This window comes from Sphaerodactylus townsendi, linkage group LG03, assembly GCF_021028975.2.
Source record: "Sphaerodactylus townsendi isolate TG3544 linkage group LG03, MPM_Stown_v2.3, whole genome shotgun sequence".
Lineage (NCBI taxonomy): Eukaryota > Metazoa > Chordata > Lepidosauria > Squamata > Sphaerodactylidae > Sphaerodactylus > Sphaerodactylus townsendi.
In genome coordinates this window covers 135,189,803-135,209,597 of record NC_059427.1, presented here as the reverse complement: position 1 = coordinate 135,209,597, position 19,795 = coordinate 135,189,803, and the positions used below count along the sequence as shown (strand labels likewise).

The window sequence follows — 19,795 nt, the reverse complement described above, 5'->3', positions numbered from 1 at the left end:
ATTTATTGTAGCATAAGCTTCCATGGCTTAGAGCTCCATTTATCAACCGCAAGTGTATTCATGGTTGGCTATGGTTACTCATGGTTACATAAAATAATTGTCAGTAATGATGTCAAAATGGGCTTGGTGCAAAAGGACAGGCTACAGCATTTCTCTATAAAACTCAAATGTACTCAATGTGAGCATAAAGATTCACTACTGTGGAATTAACATCTCCCCTGGTGTTGCTAACACCTTATTGCAGGAGAAATGCCTAGTTCAGTTCATGCTATAGTCAACACTAATAAATCCTAATTCTCCAATTTCATGCTAGCATCTCCCTTGCAACTTCTTTTGCTGAAGAACTGTGGCTTTGAAGTCAGCAACAAAGTGCCTTGGAGGACTCCCACTATTTTCTAAACATTGCTATTTTAAGCTAGATTACTATCCAACTGAAAATGCACTATGACTAATGCTCAAATATTTAAGACCTGCTATTGATTGCACGTCCCCCCCACCCCCTTCAGTGTCAAAATTCATACTAACTGGCTCTCCTAATCTTAACCTAGCAAAAGAAAAGGGGAGAGTAGATTTTATTCTCAGTATCCCATAACAATATAAGCAGGACCTTTCACTCTTCATACCTATTAATGGCAATTGCAGCAGAATCTTTCCTTATCCCTTTCACAGCTGCATAAATCTCAAGATGTTCTCTCACGCTCAAGTTGGACCAAAGGGCATTCTCCTGAGAACAGTAGCCAAGAAAACCTGTAGTGTTTTCTTCTGGTGCAAGTGATGTAACTGTACTGGTCTTTTTTATCAGCACCTGTTCAAAATACCTAGGGTTATGATCATCTTTAAACTTGTTCCCCATAAATGCAACTTATAACATTACAGAAGACTGTTTTTGAGGGGTGGGGGGAGGTGATGAACAGAATGTGGGGAAATTAATTGGGAGAATCTATAACGGTACCATATAGTCCTGGTAAATGGGAAGGCCACACACCAGAATGTGAGAATGTGTGATATATTTATACAAAGACTGAAGAATAAACATCACAAATATTACTTTCATTTGAACTGCGAAGAGACCAATGGTACCTGTCCAGCAGTCAGTTCTGTATCTCCTGTAATCATACTAATTGTTGTACTTTTACCAGCTCCATTGGGCCCCAGTAGCCCCCACACTTCTCCTAGAAAAAAACATGCATACATTTTTGACGTAAGAACTCAGTATACTAGACTGAAACATGTGAGCATCAATACAAAGGAAAATAACATCGTTGTCTCACTGTTCACCAAAGTTCCAGTGAAAGACACACTCGCACGCATCGGCCGGATTTTCCAAATGACATCACAGCTTTGTTTCAACACTGCCTAACAACCAGCTACTTGCAATGTGATAATGATTACTATGAGCAGACAGATGGGGTAGCCATGGGAAGCCTGGTGATAGCCAATTACATGGAACATTTTGAGAAAGCCCTCAAAACAGCACCCAGGAAACCCGCAACTTGGTTCCGATTTGTGGATGACACTTTTACAATCTGGAGTCGTAGCAAAGAAGAACTGCTGAATTTTCTGGACCACTTTAACAGCAACCCAAACATCCAATTTACCATGGAAACTGAAAAAGAAGGAAAACTGCCTTTTTTAGATGTCTTGGTCTTTCGCAGACTCAATCATCAACTGGGCCACATAGTATACAGAAAACCAATACATACAGCCTGGTATCTACATAAAAACTCCAACGACCACCCACAACAAAAAAGGGATATAATCAAAACTTTGACAGATTGTGCAAAACGAATTTGTGAACCTCACCTCCTCCCAGATGAAATCAACCATCTAGACTGGGCTCTGCAGGCTAATGGCTACTCCACAACAAAAAATCAATAAAAAAAGAGCTTTAAGACCAAGAGAAACCCAGAGTGACAGAGGAGAAAACAGCTCACCACAGGAAAAATATTTCTATCACACATCAAGGGAATCACACAGATCAAATAGGGAAACTGATGAAAAAACATAACCTACAAACCATCTTCAAACCTACCAGGAAAATACAGCAGATGCTACGCTCAGCAAAGGACAAGAGAGACCCCCTCACTTCTGCAGGAGTCTATCACATACCCTGCAGCTGTGGAAAGGTCTACATAGGAACCACAAAACTCAAACTCATATTAAGGAACACAAAAAACACGTCAGCTTAACCATCCTGAAAAATCTGCAGTTGCAGAACATGTCTTAAACAAAACTGGACATAACATTTTATTTGAAAACACTGAAATTCTGGACAATTCAGAAGGTTACTATGTCAGACTGCATAGGGAGGCCATTGAAATTCACAAACACCAAAACAACCTCAACAGGAGAGAAGAGACTCTGAGAATTAACAAAGCTTCGCTACCAGTACTTAAAAACACCAAAAGCAAACCCGAAGGGCATGCTAAGTTCATGAACAATGGACTCCACCCAAACACAGGATTTGCATTCACCAATACTGCTGCTGCTTCAGGGAATGCAAATGCGACTACAAATGTAAATGGATTGATAATCCCACCTGCAATACAATGCACTCAATCACACCTTTGCACAGCAAGTTCCACCCAATCACTTACTGATTAGTTCCCCACCCTGGGATATGGACAATATATACCCAGAGGTGGGATGCAGCCGAGTCGCAATGGTTCAATGTTAAATTTTCTTCAGTTCGGCGAACCGGTTGTTAAAGATTAACTTCAACTCCTTTGATAAATCTTCCTCAGTTCTGCAAACTGCTGGTTAATGATTAATTTTAACTTCAACTGACCCAGCATGTCTGTTAATGATTAATCCCCCTCCCCTCCATGGGAGTTAGTGGTGTGAGGCTCTCTTTTAAAAAGTATCCAATGAAATCCCTTGGAGGAGGGGCATACAAAGCCTCAGTAGGAGAGGAGTGGGTCAGCGGCAGGAACCACAGGAGATAATTGAGCTTGTTCCTCCTGGCTATTAAAGTAAGTAACTGATTTTTGTTAAATGTTCAACCCTGGTGCCATGAGGATGGGGAGGGCAGAGTTTGCCCAGTGCCTGGTTTCTGCTGGCAAAACTTTCTTCCCTGGTGCCATGGGGATGGGGAGGGCAGAGTTTGCCCAGTGCCTGGTTTCTGCTGGCAAAACTTTCTATCCTGGTGGCATGGGATGTGGAGTGGAGAGTTTGCCCAGTTTTTGGTTCCTGTTGGCAAAATGTTCTATCCTGGTGGCATGGGGATAGGGAGTGGAGAGTTTTCCCAGTTTTTGGTTCCTGTTGGCAAAACTTTCTATACTGGTGCCATGGGGATGGGGAGTGGAGAGATTGCCCAGTGCTTGGTTCCTGTTGGCAAAACTTTCTACCCTGGTTCCATGGGGATGGGGAGGGGAGATTTTGCTCAGTGCTTGGCTCCGTTTTGCAAAACTGTCTACCCAGGTGGCATCGGGGCAGAATGGGGAGATTTTGCCCAGTGCCCCAGCTGCAGTACCACCCACCCTGCTCTGGAAATCCCTTCACCCAGAACGGCCAGACCACGCCCCCGCCATGTTGTGCCCCACCCTGCTCTTTTGGCACTATGCGACTGTTTGAATCCCACCACCATCGGAACCTGTTGTTAAAGTTTTTGAATCCCACCACTGTATATACCCAACTAAACATTCCCTTCTCACTAGACACAGTGTATAATAGACTTCTCTCTGTGATACACCTCTGAAGATGCCAGCCACAGATGCAGGCGAAATGTTAGGAACAAGATCTACCAGACTACAGCCACACAGCCCGAAAAAACCCACCACAACCAGTTGAATCTGGCTGTGAAAGCCTTTGACAGGAAGCTTATCTGTTACTGTTGCTTATCTATGTATTCATAAGTATGGACTATGTAGATGGACTTGTCAAGGTCCTGCCCTTTTCTTGAAAACTATCAAGCACCTTAAAACCTGATTGGAATGTTCATTGGGGATTTCTGCATGGCAGAAATAAAATGTCCTCTAGACATTTTAAAATGATCTGAAGGCCAGATGCTGCTTCCAGCTACTGTGCAGATTCCTGTTCCTGAGGAGTCTCTGGTTTACCTCAATGTAAAGAATGAGCCAGAGACAGTACGAATATTACAAGGAAAATTACTCTGCCTGGCTCAGAAATACAGCATTAAAAATATAACCTTTAACAGAAATGATTAAAAGTACTATACCAAATAACCCAAATAGCAACAGTAGAAAATAATACAACACATTTACCTCAGGACCCAGCTTCTGAATCCAGAATACGACGTTTCTGAAAAGAATCTCTGTACAGGCACAAAAACCATTTGTGCACAGTGACTACTAATTAGTTAACAAACATTTTCATAATATGTCAAATATTTCTGGGGATAAATACAAAGTAAAAGTAATTTTCTTCTGATTCTGATAATACAACCAAAACTTGTTTCAGCTAACCTTTTTTAACACAAAAAGAGACATTTCTGGTAGCTACTTTCTTTTTCTCGTTCTTCTTGCAACAGAAGCAAGACTTTCTGCTTCTGTATTCCTTGCGCAGGTTGTGGGCAATGATAACTGGTTTCTAAGTAAGGAGAAGAAGAGAGATGCTTGTTTAATTTATACATATGTAACCTTCTCCGGTGATCCTCTTCTGGTTCAAGGCATTCCCCTTCTGGCAGGAATGTTGCTTTATAGCTGACTCATTCATGGCACTGCACTGTGCTAACATCACAATCACAAACTTTTGCAGGCAGGCAACAGAGGGGTACAGAGTAGGCTCTGGGTTTACATCTCTGCAGATCTTGTCAAGGGAATCATATTAAATGTCAGGACACCATCAAACTCCCTGGTTATCAATGCAAAGTAGTATTGCTGAAATAGATAGGATTTTATGGCTGTGGTGGCAGTCAGGCCTTTTAGAAAAACTGATGGAGATGATGTGATATGATGGTGTAGAATGTCCGTAAATATTTTAACTGCTGAAGGACACTTACCAGTAATAGAAAGTTTGCGTCAGTCTGTTCATGTGCGAAAGAGGAAGAGAGCACAAGAGTTAGGGCAAAGAATAAGAAGGCAGATTTGTGAAAGAAAACTAGACAATGACAATGAACTGGGGGAAAAAACACAAATATGAGATAGGTAGGTAGAGAAGCTGAGACAGGAGATACAGCTGGGAGTGAGGGTGGCAAAAGAAACAGAGCTACATTTTGATTATTTTTTTAAAAGTCACACCAAAACATTCCAATAAAAGGCAACTCGTCATCTCAACTGTCACCTTAGTTTGTTGTGCAAACTGCATATGAAGACATTTAAATTCAGATTTATTAGATTATGAAGAAGTCCTGTGTTGGCATTGTTCACAGACTAAAGGGACCGTGCATAAATATATTGTAAGTTTGTCTCACAGTAAAAAAAGTATTGGCATGATATTTATGAAATCATCAATGATATTTAGAAAAGTAATGTGTCCCTTTAATCCAGTGCTGATTTTATTTAGTCAGATACAGGAAAATTTAAAAAGGGAATATGGATATCTTAGGCTGATTACACCCAAGGCATCTGCTGTATGATGGGTGCAAACATCTGTCACAGCAAGATTTCTTGTACGGACATATTTTCTCAAGCCCCACTTTCATTTTCTAGTCTCCCTTTTGCAAGCAAGACTACTTGTAGCACAAATTTAATTTTGCTTTGCTGCCAGAGCAGGGAGATTTTCCAGCAAGTACAGCTTTCCCATGGACCTCTTCTCTCTGCCCATGGCCAGTGTGCCCAGCTCCACCCCTCCCACTCCTTGTACTGCCATCTATACCTCCCCCCTTGCCCCATTGTTGTTGGCTCCTTCCTGCTTCTCGATAGATAGATAGATAGATAGATAGATAGATAGATAGATAGATAGATAGATAGATAGATAGATAGATAGATAGATAGATAGATAGATAGGTAGATAGATAGATAGATAGGTAGGTAGGTAGGCAGGCAGGCAGGCAGGTGGCAGGTGCAGGCAGGCAGGTAGGCAGGTAGGTAGTGGTAGGTAGGCAGGCAGGTGGTGCAGGTAGGTGCAGGTAGGTAGGTAGGTAGGGTAACAGATAGATAGATAGGATAGATAGATAGATAGATAGATAGATAGGTAGGTAGATAGATAGATAGATAGATAGATAGATAGATAGATAGATAGATAGATAGATAGATAGATAGATAGATAGATAGATAGATAGATAGATAGATAGATAGATAGATAGATAGATAGATATTAATTACGGCCTTTAGGCCAGCCAATAGTTTAAGATCAGAGTACATGTGAGTACATAGCATTCCATTTATACAAAAATATACAATATAAGCTCCATTGTAAAATCTATTGATAAATAACATCAACTTCAGGCATAATTACAGTCCTTGTCACACAGTACAGCTCTTTGTCTTAATAACGAACTACACGTTGTGTACCAGTGTACAAAATTTAGCTACCTTCTGTGAAATGGAGGAAACACGATCTTCTAATAGCATTCTTACAGAATTTGTATCTGAATTATCTATGAATGGATATACAGGACAAGTTAACAATGGTTGGATTAACAGCTCCCTTTCACCTTCATGTAACTTGCAGTGCAGTAAGATATGTGTCACTGAGTCCACTTCCCCTGCGCCGCACACACAGGTTCTCCTGTGCCTTGGAATATTTTGGAATTGTCCCATCAGATTGGCTGACAGGAAGGCATCGAAGCGAGCCCTAGAAAAAGCCCATCAGCTTCTTGCTGACGTTATATTAGATAGATAAGGTGCAGCTGAAATACCTATCCATGATTTTAGTGATTTATATAAAACAGGTAGCCGGGGGAAATCTGTTTACATCTCAATGTCAGTAAGGCGTTGGTGAACCATAACCATTGCTCTGCTGTTTCCAATCTCCAAAAGTTGCATTGGATCAAGACCACACAGTCTAAGTTTTGATATAATCTTTTCTATAGTATTGGGACTACTGAGTGTTATGGGATCTGTGCCTTTAAATATGAGGGGCGGAGTTAAGAGAACCAGGAAACAGAGGCCTGTTGAGACTAGCTGAGGGGGGGACTGGGCTGTCTCTTCCCATGTAAACAGAGAAATGCAAGGGAATCACACTGCAGCCTCACCATGCAGCTAAAATGCCAGAGGTAAGGGTTCCATGAATAAGGGGCACATAGTGGTTGCAGGATAACTCCTATCAAAGCACTGGAAGCAGAAGATAATATCTTCAATGGGAACCTGGCTCAGAAAATGCTGGTTCAGTGTGTTGATATTACAATACACAAACAATTAAGAGAGGACCATGATAGACTGTTCGCAGGAATATATTTGCAGAAATATGAAACCAGAAAAAAATGTACAATTAGAAGCATTGTTGTGTGTATAGTTAATTTTTTTGTGTATTTTTCACTGTGTATTTTAGTAATTATTTTTTAAAAAAAACTTGTGCACTTAATTCTTGCAATCATTCTATTCCACAAGAATCATATACAGAATCTGTCATTTAGTTAATTCTGAAGAGTAAATCACTGAAATAAACGCAAGTACAAGCTATAACATATATTTTACCTCTTCGTGATCTGCTGAAGCCAGTTCATTTTGAACTCTCGATCTTTCATTTTGAACATCTCTGTCATCATCTTCACTAGGTTCTTCAGGATTCTTATGAATGTCCTTTTTCTGTGGAGAAATCCTAGAGATCAAAAACATCACAAAGAAATTACAAAGGAATATGTGCTATTTATTATTTGCAAAAAAAAGAATGAGGCAAATTATCTGGATTAACAGGCAAATTAAAAATTCAGGATGTCCTGCAATCATGTATCTACTTGTGAGAGACAACAGTCCAAAAAAGCAATATATTTAAGCAGAAGGTTTTGCATATCCCTATTTTGAATATTATATAAGAAACTCTTTTCTTTCTCCCTCTGTCTTCCCCCTTTCTCTCCTTTTCCCCAATTTCTCTCCATTTTCTCCCTTTTCTCCCTTCCTCCTTTCTCTCCCCACAGTGTTTCTGCCTTTCCCCCCTCTCCCTCTCCCCCTCCCTTCTAATTAACACAGCTAGACTTGCTTGGTCCCCCCCCCCCGCCGCCCGGATTTCCCAGCCCCACTGCAGCAGTGTCCAGGGAGGTGCAATTTCAATGCTGTCCCTGGACACCATTTTCTGTAGCTATACTCCTACACACACAACAATGCTTCTAATTTTACATTTTTTTCTGGCTTCATATTCCTGCAGATATGTTCCTGCGATCAGTCTACATCATGGTCCTCTCTTAATTGTTTGTGTATTGTAATCATAGGATTGCACTGTAACATTTTCTTTCAAAGCTATGCCTAAGCAATCATGAAATCAAAGATTCATCAAATGTTTTTAATTGAGTTTTTTTAAAAAACTATGAAACCTCTCATTTGCAGTGTCGCTAACCCTATCACTTCAAGATTAGTGAAATGAAATGAGATACCAACTGTGATAGTTAAAACATAAATAAGAAAAGTAGCCCTTTTAAAGTAGAGGGTTCTGTTACCATCAAATTGATGCAATCAGCAAGTTAATAAATAGAAGAAAAAGAAGAAAAGTTTTTGAAGTTTGTCTAAGCTTATATGTGTACAAACCTAAAGACAGGATCTCTTCTCATAATTGGGTTGCCATATTTCATCTCCAGGAAGCGCAATAAAAAGATGAGAACTATGCTTTGAAATAAAGGCTGAATAAAAACAGAAACAGTCAATTACCTTGCTAACTATACAGATTTACAATTAAGTTAATTCAATATAAAGTAATTATTTACTTGATTAAATTTAAACCTTTATTTTTGTGATTAAATGTTGGATGATTCAGTATATCTCCTCTTCTTGAGATGTTTCAGCTTACAGTTCCTGAACTCTGATATATGAGAATTGCCTCCGGGAGATTAGGCAAGGAAAAAGTTCATTTTCCTTTGTTCATTTAGCTTATACATAACAAAAAAACGTAGGTAGGCAGATGAATAAATGTCTGCGGACTAAATAGCAATGTCTTATGAACATTAGAACCATGCATAATTTGAGCAACGGGCATTCAGATATACCAGAGCTGAAGTTAAACCTGATATTAGCCATTTTCGGTTGGCTTGGAGATATCTGAAAGGACTTCAAAAATTCTGAGAATAATGTAAATTTATCTCCTGGCATTTGGGGATTGTTCTGAATTTAGGGAGGAACAGGGGTGAGGAGGGGGAGAAAGGAAAATGGCACACCAACAGCTGTTAGTTGGAATCTCTGTTCATTTACATTTTAAAGAGACTAGAAGCCCTGCTTAACAGCTAATGCCAACTAACTGCTCATAGTCAAAATGAGGATAAGATAGGTTTACTATCATTGGAAATAATGGGGCCTTTACTTCCTATAAATGCCAGAGAGGCCAAGTCTACACATGTAAAATTATGGCCCCATCATTAGTTATACTTGAGGTTCCTAGTCTCTCTAAAATCTAAAAGAATGAAAGACCTCATCTAACAGATGTTTGACAGGTCAATATTTCTGTTTCCCTCTCGCCCTGCGGCCTTATGACAGGGGAAAGAGATTTGATTAAAAAGTTCTCAAATTATTTACTTTTGATCTGTTAGCAAAACTAACAGGGCAAGTCCTGATATTATGTGACTCCCACAACATAGCAAACATAAATGAAGGTCATCTGACTGAACCAGTTCCTTTCTATAGACAATACAATTCTTAAGGACTGTCTTCTGCACCATATTAAGATAGAAGGCAATATTTACCCCTCAAGTAAGTGCTCGCCTTCTCTCATCATATGTTGGGTTGCACAGGAAAATCCAGCACATCTCAAGGAGGGTAATTGCCCCCCCCCCCCACTATCAAAAGCGCTAGGAAATTCTGATCTGGGTTGGTGAGGCTGCTGCAGGCTTACAAGCTGAGGCAGCCACCCCCACCCCGCCGTGATAACCACTTCTCCAGTGCCGTTTTAGGCTCACTAGGCCACTGTGGGCTCTCCAGCTGAAGTAGTCATCCCCCAGTTGAGGTAGTGGTCCCACCCCTAATGCAGTCTCACCAAATGAGGCAGGGACGACCTCCTCTCCCAGTGCAATTCTAGGCTGGTGAGCCCACTGCAGTTTTGCCAGCCAAGAAACACTCCCCCTCAACTGAGATAGTCACCCTACCCCTAATTTAGGCTGATGAGCTGAGGCAGCTATTCCCACCCCACCCCATGCTGATCTGGGCTGGCAAGCTTGCTGGAGGCTCACCAGTTGAGGCAGCCCACCTCCTGGGGCCGAGCCCAATCAAGTCACATTTATGTCATACTTGGCCCTTGTAACGAATGAGTTTGATACTCTTGCTTTAGAGTATTCAACTAGACAGGACTGCAGCCATGGAGTCATCCCATAGCCACCAATGCAGTTTTAGAGAAGAATTGTAAAATTGCTATAAGGCAGCATGGTCGAAAACAAGATCTCCTGTTGTCACTGTGCTGCTTCACAGCAATTTAAAAATGGCTCTATTCTCCTCTACAATGGTGCCAGTTGCTACAGGTTGGTCAGGCCACCCAATCATTCCAGAGGTAAACCGAGATTTGAACCTGTGATTCCCAATACCCACAAGGAAAGGCTGAAAGTTTCTAGGTGACCAATGGCATTTGCTAGCATAGAGTCTGCTGGGTGAGGAATAGTTTAATCCTTATTCCCTAGCTTCAAAATATTTGTTTTTAAGTAGGTAATGGGAAATTATTATGAAACTCACAAACCTCAAAATTGCCAGAACTTATAATGCCCATGAGGGTTTCCAGCTCCAGGATGTGAAATCCCTTGAGATTTTGTGGGTGGAGGCTGAGGAGGGTTGATTTTGGGGAGGGGTGGGACTTTAATGGATTATAATCGGTGATTGGATTCTAATTATTGGTTCCCCCCGTCACCCCCCACTTACCTAGCTCCTGCACCCCCCTAATTCAGTGTTGGTGGGAGGTGACAGAAGGCAGCAGCTGCCGGGCTTCTTTCAGAAAGAGGCTTTCAGAGCCCCAGAGCAGCCTCTGAAAACCCCCTCGGTTCCCCTCTCCTGGGAGACTATCGCAGCCAGGCTGGTCGGGGCTCTGAAAGCCTTGCAAGGTGCCCGGCTGCTCGGGGCTCTGAAAACCCCCTCGGCTACCCCTCCCCTTGGCTGCTGGGATTCATTCATCTGGTTCGCCAAACTACAGAAAAAATTAGCTACCTGTTCAGCCAAACTGGTGAGAACCAGCTGAATCCCACCACTGAATATAATGCATACAGTCTACCTTCCAGTTTCTTTAGGTGAGCTGATCTCTGTCTCCTGGATATCAGCTGTAGTCCCAGGAGGTCTCCAACCACTGCCTGGTGGCTGGTAGCCCTACATCAGTGATGGCGAACCTATGGCACGGGTGCCAGAGGTGGCACTCAGAGCCCTCCCTGTGGGCACGCGCAAACAGAGTCACCTCCCCCCCACACACATCTAGGCTGGCCTGGGCCACCGAGCTCGATTATTAGCATTAAACCTAAGATCTAGTTTTGGGGAAGCAGTGTAGGTAACCCTGTTAAGTGCTGTTAAACCCCACTGATTTTCATGCGAAGAACTAAAGCACAATCCTTTACCTGGGAGTAAGCTTGGTTGCTGGCAATGGGGCTTGCTTCTGAGTAAACCCTCCTAGGGTCATGATTCATCTGTTGGAAGAGTTGCACTGTTGCTTCAAAGCAAAGCCACTGACTACCACCAAGCTTACTCCTGAGTAATGCATGCCTCGGAGCCAACCGTTTTTCTAAACTGAAAGCTCAGTATTCAGGCTTTTCACCGTGTTGGCACTTTGTGATACATAAATGGGTTTGGGGTTGCAATTTGGGCACTTGGTCTCGAAAAGGTTCGCCATCCCTGCCCTACATCATGTTATTTAAACTACTTTGGGACTCATTCCTGAAATAACAGCAATGTCTTCAGTTCTTACCGCAAATGAAGATTTCAAGAGTTCTGTTTGTAGGACATCTGAAACTGCCATCCTGGTCAGCAACTAGAAGAGAACCACAGATGATATTTAGCATAAAAATTATTCTGAAACATCAATTTTCTCACATTCTGTTCTAAATTCAGATTAAAACCAAGAACATTCTAATTAGTGCTGAGAAAATCCAACCACTCCACAAGACAACCCAGAAAAAAACATGTGGTGGGCTTTTAAAGACACCTAACACCTGGAACAAGCGACTGCGAGGGATCACGCCCACTGTGTGATGCGATTTCCTCCAACCAATCAGGATGCGGTAGAGCTTGCCAGTTGCGCACGCAAATTTCACTGTTTCGTTTCCGTTTCACTCTCCTCCCACCCCTCCTCGCAGTTGCTCATGCAGTGCATTGTTTCCAACGCCGCCCCGATATCTTGAGATAGCGAGTTCTCAACACTGAGATAGTGAAATGACACTGACTCGTTAGCTCTTTAGCTCGTGATGACGGGGGCCAAGCGTCACACAGAACACGCCCTTGGATGGCGCAACAGCCAATCGGAACTCTCATTTGTACTGCATTCCAGGGCAATTCAAAACCAAGGGGTTTCTGAATCAACAAGAACATCCACAACAACCTGGTGATGTGTGAATGATCTCGAGCGATGAAATAGCAACAAAAAGGTCAGGATGTCGATGCGGATTGCCTTAATTCAAGAACAAACCGTGTGTGCGAAAAAGCCCAATGAGAACTATTTTAAAAAAAATGTGTACTGTGGGAGGGAGCCCCTTCTACAGAAAAGTCAAAACAGACATTACAAAATTCTCCATCGGCATGTAAAAAGTAATCTGTGTGCCTGTGCGGTCATTGTTTTAATCCCGCACCAGCCTCCCTACAGGTGGGTAAAGAAATGTTATGCAGATAAAAGAATCACATCAAGGATCCTGCAAACCATTGTTAACTTTGAATCATTGAAATGCAGATTACTGAATCTCATTTCACATTAGAGACTGTTGAATCACTTCAAACTATTATGTTAAGAGATGTACAGCGAGTTCACATGCGGGTTTTGAAGAAGTACCTACAATATCAGGGTGCAAAATGAGCATTAAATCTGGGTGCTTGTATGTATGAAATGTATGTGGATACTATCATGCAAATGATCTGCATTTGATGTATGAAATGTCTGTTAACACTACTACACAGTTGATCCGTGATACAATTGAACATATATTATTATGCTATAAATTTTGAATTGTAAATAAGGACACTTACTCTAATTACATAAGAATAGGTGTTTTATTTTTATACATATGGTCTACAGATTTCTATGTAACCCAGTTACAGTTTATTCTTTGTAAGTATCTTCTGATTATTTTGATCATGGTCATCCAGATAGATGGGATTTAGCCCTACACAGTTTTGCTAATGGCAACTGAGCTTCTTCCACTCCAAAGTTGCCCAATTTTCAGCTGCACACCTGGTGCATTATTTTTCATGCGTCCATGTCTTTCTCCTCCATTTGTGCACAGACTTTTAACAGCCCTTTTTTAAAAGAAAAAAAAACCCTGTTAAAAAATCGCTCAGTATTTCCTGGTTGAAGTCAGGATCTTTGTAAACTGTCCAGTCTCTAAATTTTTAGTTTTCTTGTTTTTGTTCTTGTTTCTTACTTTTTGCAATCTTGTTTAGTTGTAGCTCATTTTGTTTGTTTATTCATATATTCTGCTTCCATCCTGCCCCTCTATCCTGGTAACTCACGGTTGGAGTGGCTTACAACAGAATATAAACTGTTAGAAATACATACATAATTTAAAACAGTTAAAAACAGGTGGACTTCCACTTACCCCTATAAAGCTGGAAGTGAAGGTTAATGCTGGTAATGTAGGAATAAAAAAAACTATCACATGAGGCATAAAAAGCTCTGTAATATGATATATGAAGGCACTGGCAATGACCACCTAAAAGATAAGAGGATAGTATTATAAAAGATATTTTGTAAACATTCTACCCATATTTTATTGCTGTTCCTTACGATAGAAACAAAATGTGGTATTTCCTCTACTTCTACATAGAAATTCCTCTTCAGAACTCATCTTTTCTGTGAAGATAACTGGTAGGACTTGGTTATCCCAAGTTTATTCAAAGCCAGTTTCTAACAGTATTTGTTCATACTTATTCTCTAAACACTCTTTCTGCAAACCTTTCCACCTTTCTGTCCATCCCCCTGTTATCTCTCCCACAGTTAAAAGTTTCAAGTCCCTTTGGGCAGAGAGATTGATTGATTGATTGATTGATTGATTGATTGATTGATTGATTGATTGATTGATTGATTGTATGCTCTAGAATGTCATGAACTTTGATTGGGCTAATAAATCAAAGCAGCAGACCACACACACAGTTCTAGGATACAGAAAGAGTTGAGGGGATAGACTGGGAATAGCATAGGAATTGGGGGAATTCTTAGGAATAATACTGTAACAGATCCTGAAGTGGCTTTGGATCCATGAAGCAGAGTCCAACAACTTGTACTGGACTCCAAGAAAGCAGGGTAGAAACCAGATGGCTCAGAAGTACTGGGCACTTTGGGAGAGGGGCTATTTTATTGGGACAAATGGGGTCTCTGGTGATGCAAAGAGAGCTTAAGCTTCCTAGACAAAGGAGGGTTCTTGTCTTCCTGGGGGAAGGCAAGAGAGAGGTGATCAACTTGAAGTGATGATGAGAATTTCTGGAGACAGGTTTTCCAGGGTTGTTTAAGGCAGGTGGTTGGTGAGATGCAGAGGTGTATCACAGAGAAGCCTTTTCTGTGATACACCTCTTGAAGATGCCAGGCCACAGATGCAGGCATAAAACCCTAGGGAACAAGGATCCACCAGACTTCAATGGGCCACACAGCCCGGAAAAAAAAACTCCACTCAGGAACCAGCGCTGAATCGGGCTGGCCGTGAAAGCCTTCGACAATACATTGAGCATGATGCTTAAGTTGATGGGTGAAAGACTTGAAATTAATATTTGGTACTTGACATTGATAGGCTAAACCAGGCAGTGTCAGAGCTGACTTAATCACAACTGTAAAACAATGGGGAATGCAAACAAGGTCGTCTTTGGAGAGAATTTAGTCAGAGGAAGAAGTTTAAGATTTGGGTAGTACTGGCAGGAACATGGAGCAATCACATTAGCAAGTTCTTTGTCTTCAGTAAGGCTAATAATAGATCAGGACTGGAGGTCAGAACAGTTTCTACAGCAGAAGGTATTGTTTCACCTTAATCCATTCAGGAAGAATGGGAGGCAGATATTTTGCAAGGAAGATATGGGCAAGGGGGATTTCAGGCTAGTTGGCTGTCCTTACAGGTGAAACTGCCAAACACAAGGGATGGGCTTTTCAACTTGGCCAAGCATCTCATCTCCGCAAAAAAAAGATCCACAATAGTTGGATGGCATACAGGGTAGCAACAGTGTTCCTACCAACATTTCACCTTCATCCATCCCATATTAGCCCGGTAACAGCTCTCTCAAGTACCTTACCCAGAAACGACAAATTTGAGACTGGATGGTAGTTAGATGGATCTAAAGGATCCAAGGATGGTTTTTTCACTGTACTCTGCAGTGGCCTAGAAAACCCAGGATGACTGCCAAGAAGTTTTTTTTCTTTATTCTTCTCCTTCCTTTATTATTATTTTTTAATTCAGGACTTTTCTTCAAATCTTCAACATCTTCCACTTCTGGCCTCACTATGCAACTTTTTGATCCATGTACCAAGACCAGGCTCAGATTTATCGAGGTTCATTTGTGAATATGACTGTCAGAAGTTTGCAATTAATAAAATGATAAACAACAATTTAGTACTTATTTGGTGCTTTTAATAACTGCTTGTTCACACATAATTCATCAATGACGCTTCTGGCAATCCCATGTTAATGAGAATTATGGTCTACATTAATGGTGGAGGCTGTGGCTGAGAGGTATTAGTTTGCTACACAATACTCATAGCTTAAAAGTCTAATCCAGGGGTCTTCAAACTATGGCCCCCCAGATGTTCAGGAACTACAATTCCCATCAGCCCTGCCACTTAGCCATGCTGGCAGGGGCTGATGGGAATTGTAGTCCACGAACATCCGGAGGGCCATAGTTTGAAGACTCCTGGTCTAATCATTGACATTCCAGCTCAGAACTCTGCTCAGAACTCCATTAGTCTAGTTTTTCCAGATAGTCCACTTTCATTTCGTCAGCATGGCCAATTGGCCATGCTGACAGAGGCTGATGGGAATTGTAGTTCCTGAACATCTGGAGAGCCGCAGGTTCCCTACCCCTGTGTAACTAGCCTAAACCAGCTATGAACTAGGTTTGCTCTGTTACACAGTATGTTAAAAAAAATCTTTCTTCAACAAGTGAATTTTGCAGCCAGTTATAGATCATACAGTCAATTAATCAAACCATAAACTTTATAACTTCAGGATTTTTGTATACGTGTATTGGTGTTACTAAGGCAACTGCAATTTAATAAGATTAAAATAGAAAGTGGCAGAAATTTAGCACAGTGCTGCTGATTAATGCAAATATAGTCTGTGAGGTTGTCTGAGGAAAACCAATGCCATCTCTCTTGCACTGTGCTCACTGACTAATCATTTAACGACAAAAACTCATGCTGCATTCATTATAACCACTTGCATCAGGGCTGGATATGCTTCTAGCTCAATTGGGAGCCTTCATAAAGTTTAATTTGAATTCTCCTGAAATAAAAATTATATCCGCCCTGCAGTAGGTTTATTCAAATTCTCTTCAGATCAGAATGTAGTGATTGTGTTCTCACTATTTATTTAATTTTATTTATTTTTATTCAATTTGTACCCTGCACTCCCCTGGCATATAAGGTAGAGAAGCAATAACTGTATCTGGCTACAAATGTGAATGCAAATGCAAATACAGTTGTGAATGTGATTGCAAATGCAATTGTATATGAACTCCAACCGGATACGTGTGCTTCACCCACACCTGCAGTGGACAAAATATACACCCCACTACACAATCAGCCCACACTGCACCCTGGAGAGAAACACATCTCACCGTGACATGCCTCTGGAGATGCCAGCCATAGATACAGGCGAAACTTTAGGAGCAAAAACTACCAAACCACAGCTACACAGTCTGGAAAACTCACAACAGCCAGTTGATTCTGGCCATGAAAGCCTTTGACAATATAATAACTCTACTCCCAGTTTGTACCAAATTTAAAGGAATGATTATCTCTTTCATATGAATAGTTGAGTATTCTTTCTGCTGCAGAAATTTTTGGGAAAAGGAAGAACTAGCAAGGTATTATTGGATGTTTTAGTGAAATTTATTCCCCATCCCTAATTCCAGACTGCTTTTCCCATAGTGACTGCTAGGTCCCACTGCACATTCACAGAGGTCTCCAGTGAGTAGCAGCGTCAATTATATCATTCTCATATTCCTGACGTTCTGTGCACTTTTAATCTTCTTCACTTTGCCATACATATGTGGAGATCAGTGACTCATATAGTGATAATGTCTTCACTCATGTTATAATGCCATCTAAGAACAGATCTACTATGTGGGATTCTGCTAAGTCCTGGTTATGTGTCACAGCCAATCTCATCCACCCAGATCTCTCTTAAATTCCTTGGGTTAGAATTGGCAAAATTCTAAATAGAAAATATTTCAATTGGACTAGTCACTATCACTTTCCTATTGGGACTGTAAATTGAGAGATTTTGAAACACTACATTAATTGTGCCATAGTGGAAGCTACCATAATATAGGCCTAATGCTCAGACTGCTTTCAGCTGGATGTCTGAACCAATCTTATCAGTTTTCATACTTCAATATATTTCTTCTTGTACGAATGGAGACATATGCCTGTCTATTTTTCGTTAATGTATAATAATTACAGATACTGAGGTAAGACAAACAAAGATTTTAAACAAATCCCAAAGAAATCAGTGGTCTGATCACATACCTACCAAGATTAAGGTGAAAGACCAAAAACTGCTCTTATATTGTCCTTTGCGAAATATGAACGCAACTACATACAGCAACAAGACAACTGAGATTCCATAGTTAAAAAGAAATACCACCTGTTAGAAAGAATATCACATTTAAACATATTGCAAGATAAAAGTGGCAAATATATGTAGTGCTTACCATTAACAACTGTACTTAAATTAGTGTTATTTAAGTACTGTAACCAATGAATGCCTGGCTTAAATAACATTAATACTGAAATAGTAAATATAGGAACCACCAGACAATTCATTCACATTACTTAATTGGACCGTTGAATATGGTAGGTAAAATGGATTCAGGATGAAGTTCAAGGAAGTGACATAGTCTTGAGATTGCTCCCTCATATGTGCTGCATGCAGAGGTGGGATCCAGCAGGTTCTCACAGGTTCCCAAGAGTAGGTTACCACTATTTCAGGTGCCGAGAGGGGTTGACTAATATGCGATTTTGCCACGTGATTTTTGCCTTAGTTGCCTCCCTCCCTCAGCAGTAGCGCCAGAGAACTTGAAGCAATCTAGCAGGAGGCGGTGCATCGGTGTGCGCGGGCAGCTCACGGCATTTGTTTCCTACCAAGGCACCGGGCGCAACGGCGTCCTTGCCACAGTCTCCACCTAAGGAATGCTCTGCCCCCGTCGCGTGTTCCGCCTTGAAGCCCTCTACTGGTGCGTGCTATGCCACAGTTTGAATCCCACCCACCATGGGAACCTGTTACTAAAATTTTTGGATCCCACCACTGGCTGCATGCAGTAGCATAACTCTGCAGAGCTCAGTCTCCTGGCAATTTTAAGTTGAGAAAAAACCCTTCCCATTTACTGTGCCGCTATTTTCCCAGCAAGGAAGAAAAGTAAAAAACATGTATCAATTGTAGTGGTGTAGTGGTGTCAGACTAGGATCTAGGAAACCCAGGTTAGAAACCCAGGTTCAAACCTCCCGGGCCTCTGTCAGCGGAAAAACTTGTTGAGTGATCTTTGGGCCAGTCACACCCTCGGCCTTGAGCCCAGCAAATATTTGGATTGGAAACATCCAAGGAATACCAGGGGTGTGACAGAGTGGAAGGCAATGGCAAACCATCTCTACTGCCTTCAAACCTTCCGGGGTTGCCATAAATCAGCTGTGACTGACTGCAAAAAATAAAATAAAAAGTCTGAAGTGTGCACTTATGTTGAAGGCAAGTTCAAGCAGTGGGGACAACTCTGTTCTGACAAGACTCCCACATTGTGGGGATTATTTTCCAACTTAGGTTTAGCCACCATTTCATTTTATTTTGAGGTCTGGTTTGTTATTCTGAAGTCTGAGTCCTAATTTTAATTTCAGGATCTCATTGTTCGATTCTCTTCATATATTTTACATATTATATTTTACAATCTGGGGGCATATGTGGAATGGCAGGGAAGAGAGAGTTTGGAAATTCCCCTCCCAAAAAACCCAACCCTCTCTAGATTGTTCTAAGCTTTCAGTGGGTAAGAGGGATGATTTCTTCACACAGTACACTTCCACCTTAAACTGATTTGCACATTCCATCCCTTCTGGATCAGGCTTTGTCTGGCTGCTTTGCCGGGGGAAGTTATTTCACAAAGTCATATTTTTTGCATATCTGGGGAGTTTCTTAAATTTGTAGAGAACCCTGTCTTAACCGTAGGTGGCCCTCTTGCACATTTTGTCATCTGCAAGTTATCTTGTTTTTAAAATCTGTTGAAGTTATTGGCCCTTAAGCACAGTGGTGGGATCCAAAAAATTTAGTAACAGGTTCCCATGGTGGTGGGATTCAAACTGTAGTGCCAAACTGTAGCGTAGCGCCAATGGGGCTGGGCGGGGCACGACAGGGGTGTGGCCGGGCATTCCGGGAGTGGGGCATTCCTGGATGGGGCTG

At 41.4% G+C, this 19,795-nt stretch overlaps 1 protein-coding gene across 3 annotated transcripts in view; it reads right to left on the bottom strand.

Annotated features, from left to right (window-relative positions):
• LOC125428986 (ABC-type organic anion transporter ABCA8-like) overlaps nucleotides 1–19,795 on the bottom strand; it is a 106,110-nt gene that overhangs the window by 10,794 nt on the left and 75,521 nt on the right. For all 3 annotated transcript variants that reach the window (XM_048489683.1, XM_048489685.1, XM_048489684.1), the window contains 8 exons: nucleotides 17,885–17,998; nucleotides 13,751–13,864; nucleotides 11,914–11,976; nucleotides 8,583–8,674; nucleotides 7,539–7,662; nucleotides 4,425–4,548; nucleotides 1,081–1,172; nucleotides 624–805 (listed from right to left, as the gene is read on the bottom strand). In XM_048489683.1, coding sequence (XP_048345640.1) covers nucleotides 624–805; nucleotides 1,081–1,172; nucleotides 4,425–4,548; nucleotides 7,539–7,662; nucleotides 8,583–8,674; nucleotides 11,914–11,976; nucleotides 13,751–13,864; nucleotides 17,885–17,998 — 905 coding nt within the window. The remainder of the gene's footprint in view (nucleotides 1–623; nucleotides 806–1,080; nucleotides 1,173–4,424; nucleotides 4,549–7,538; nucleotides 7,663–8,582; nucleotides 8,675–11,913; nucleotides 11,977–13,750; nucleotides 13,865–17,884; nucleotides 17,999–19,795) is intronic.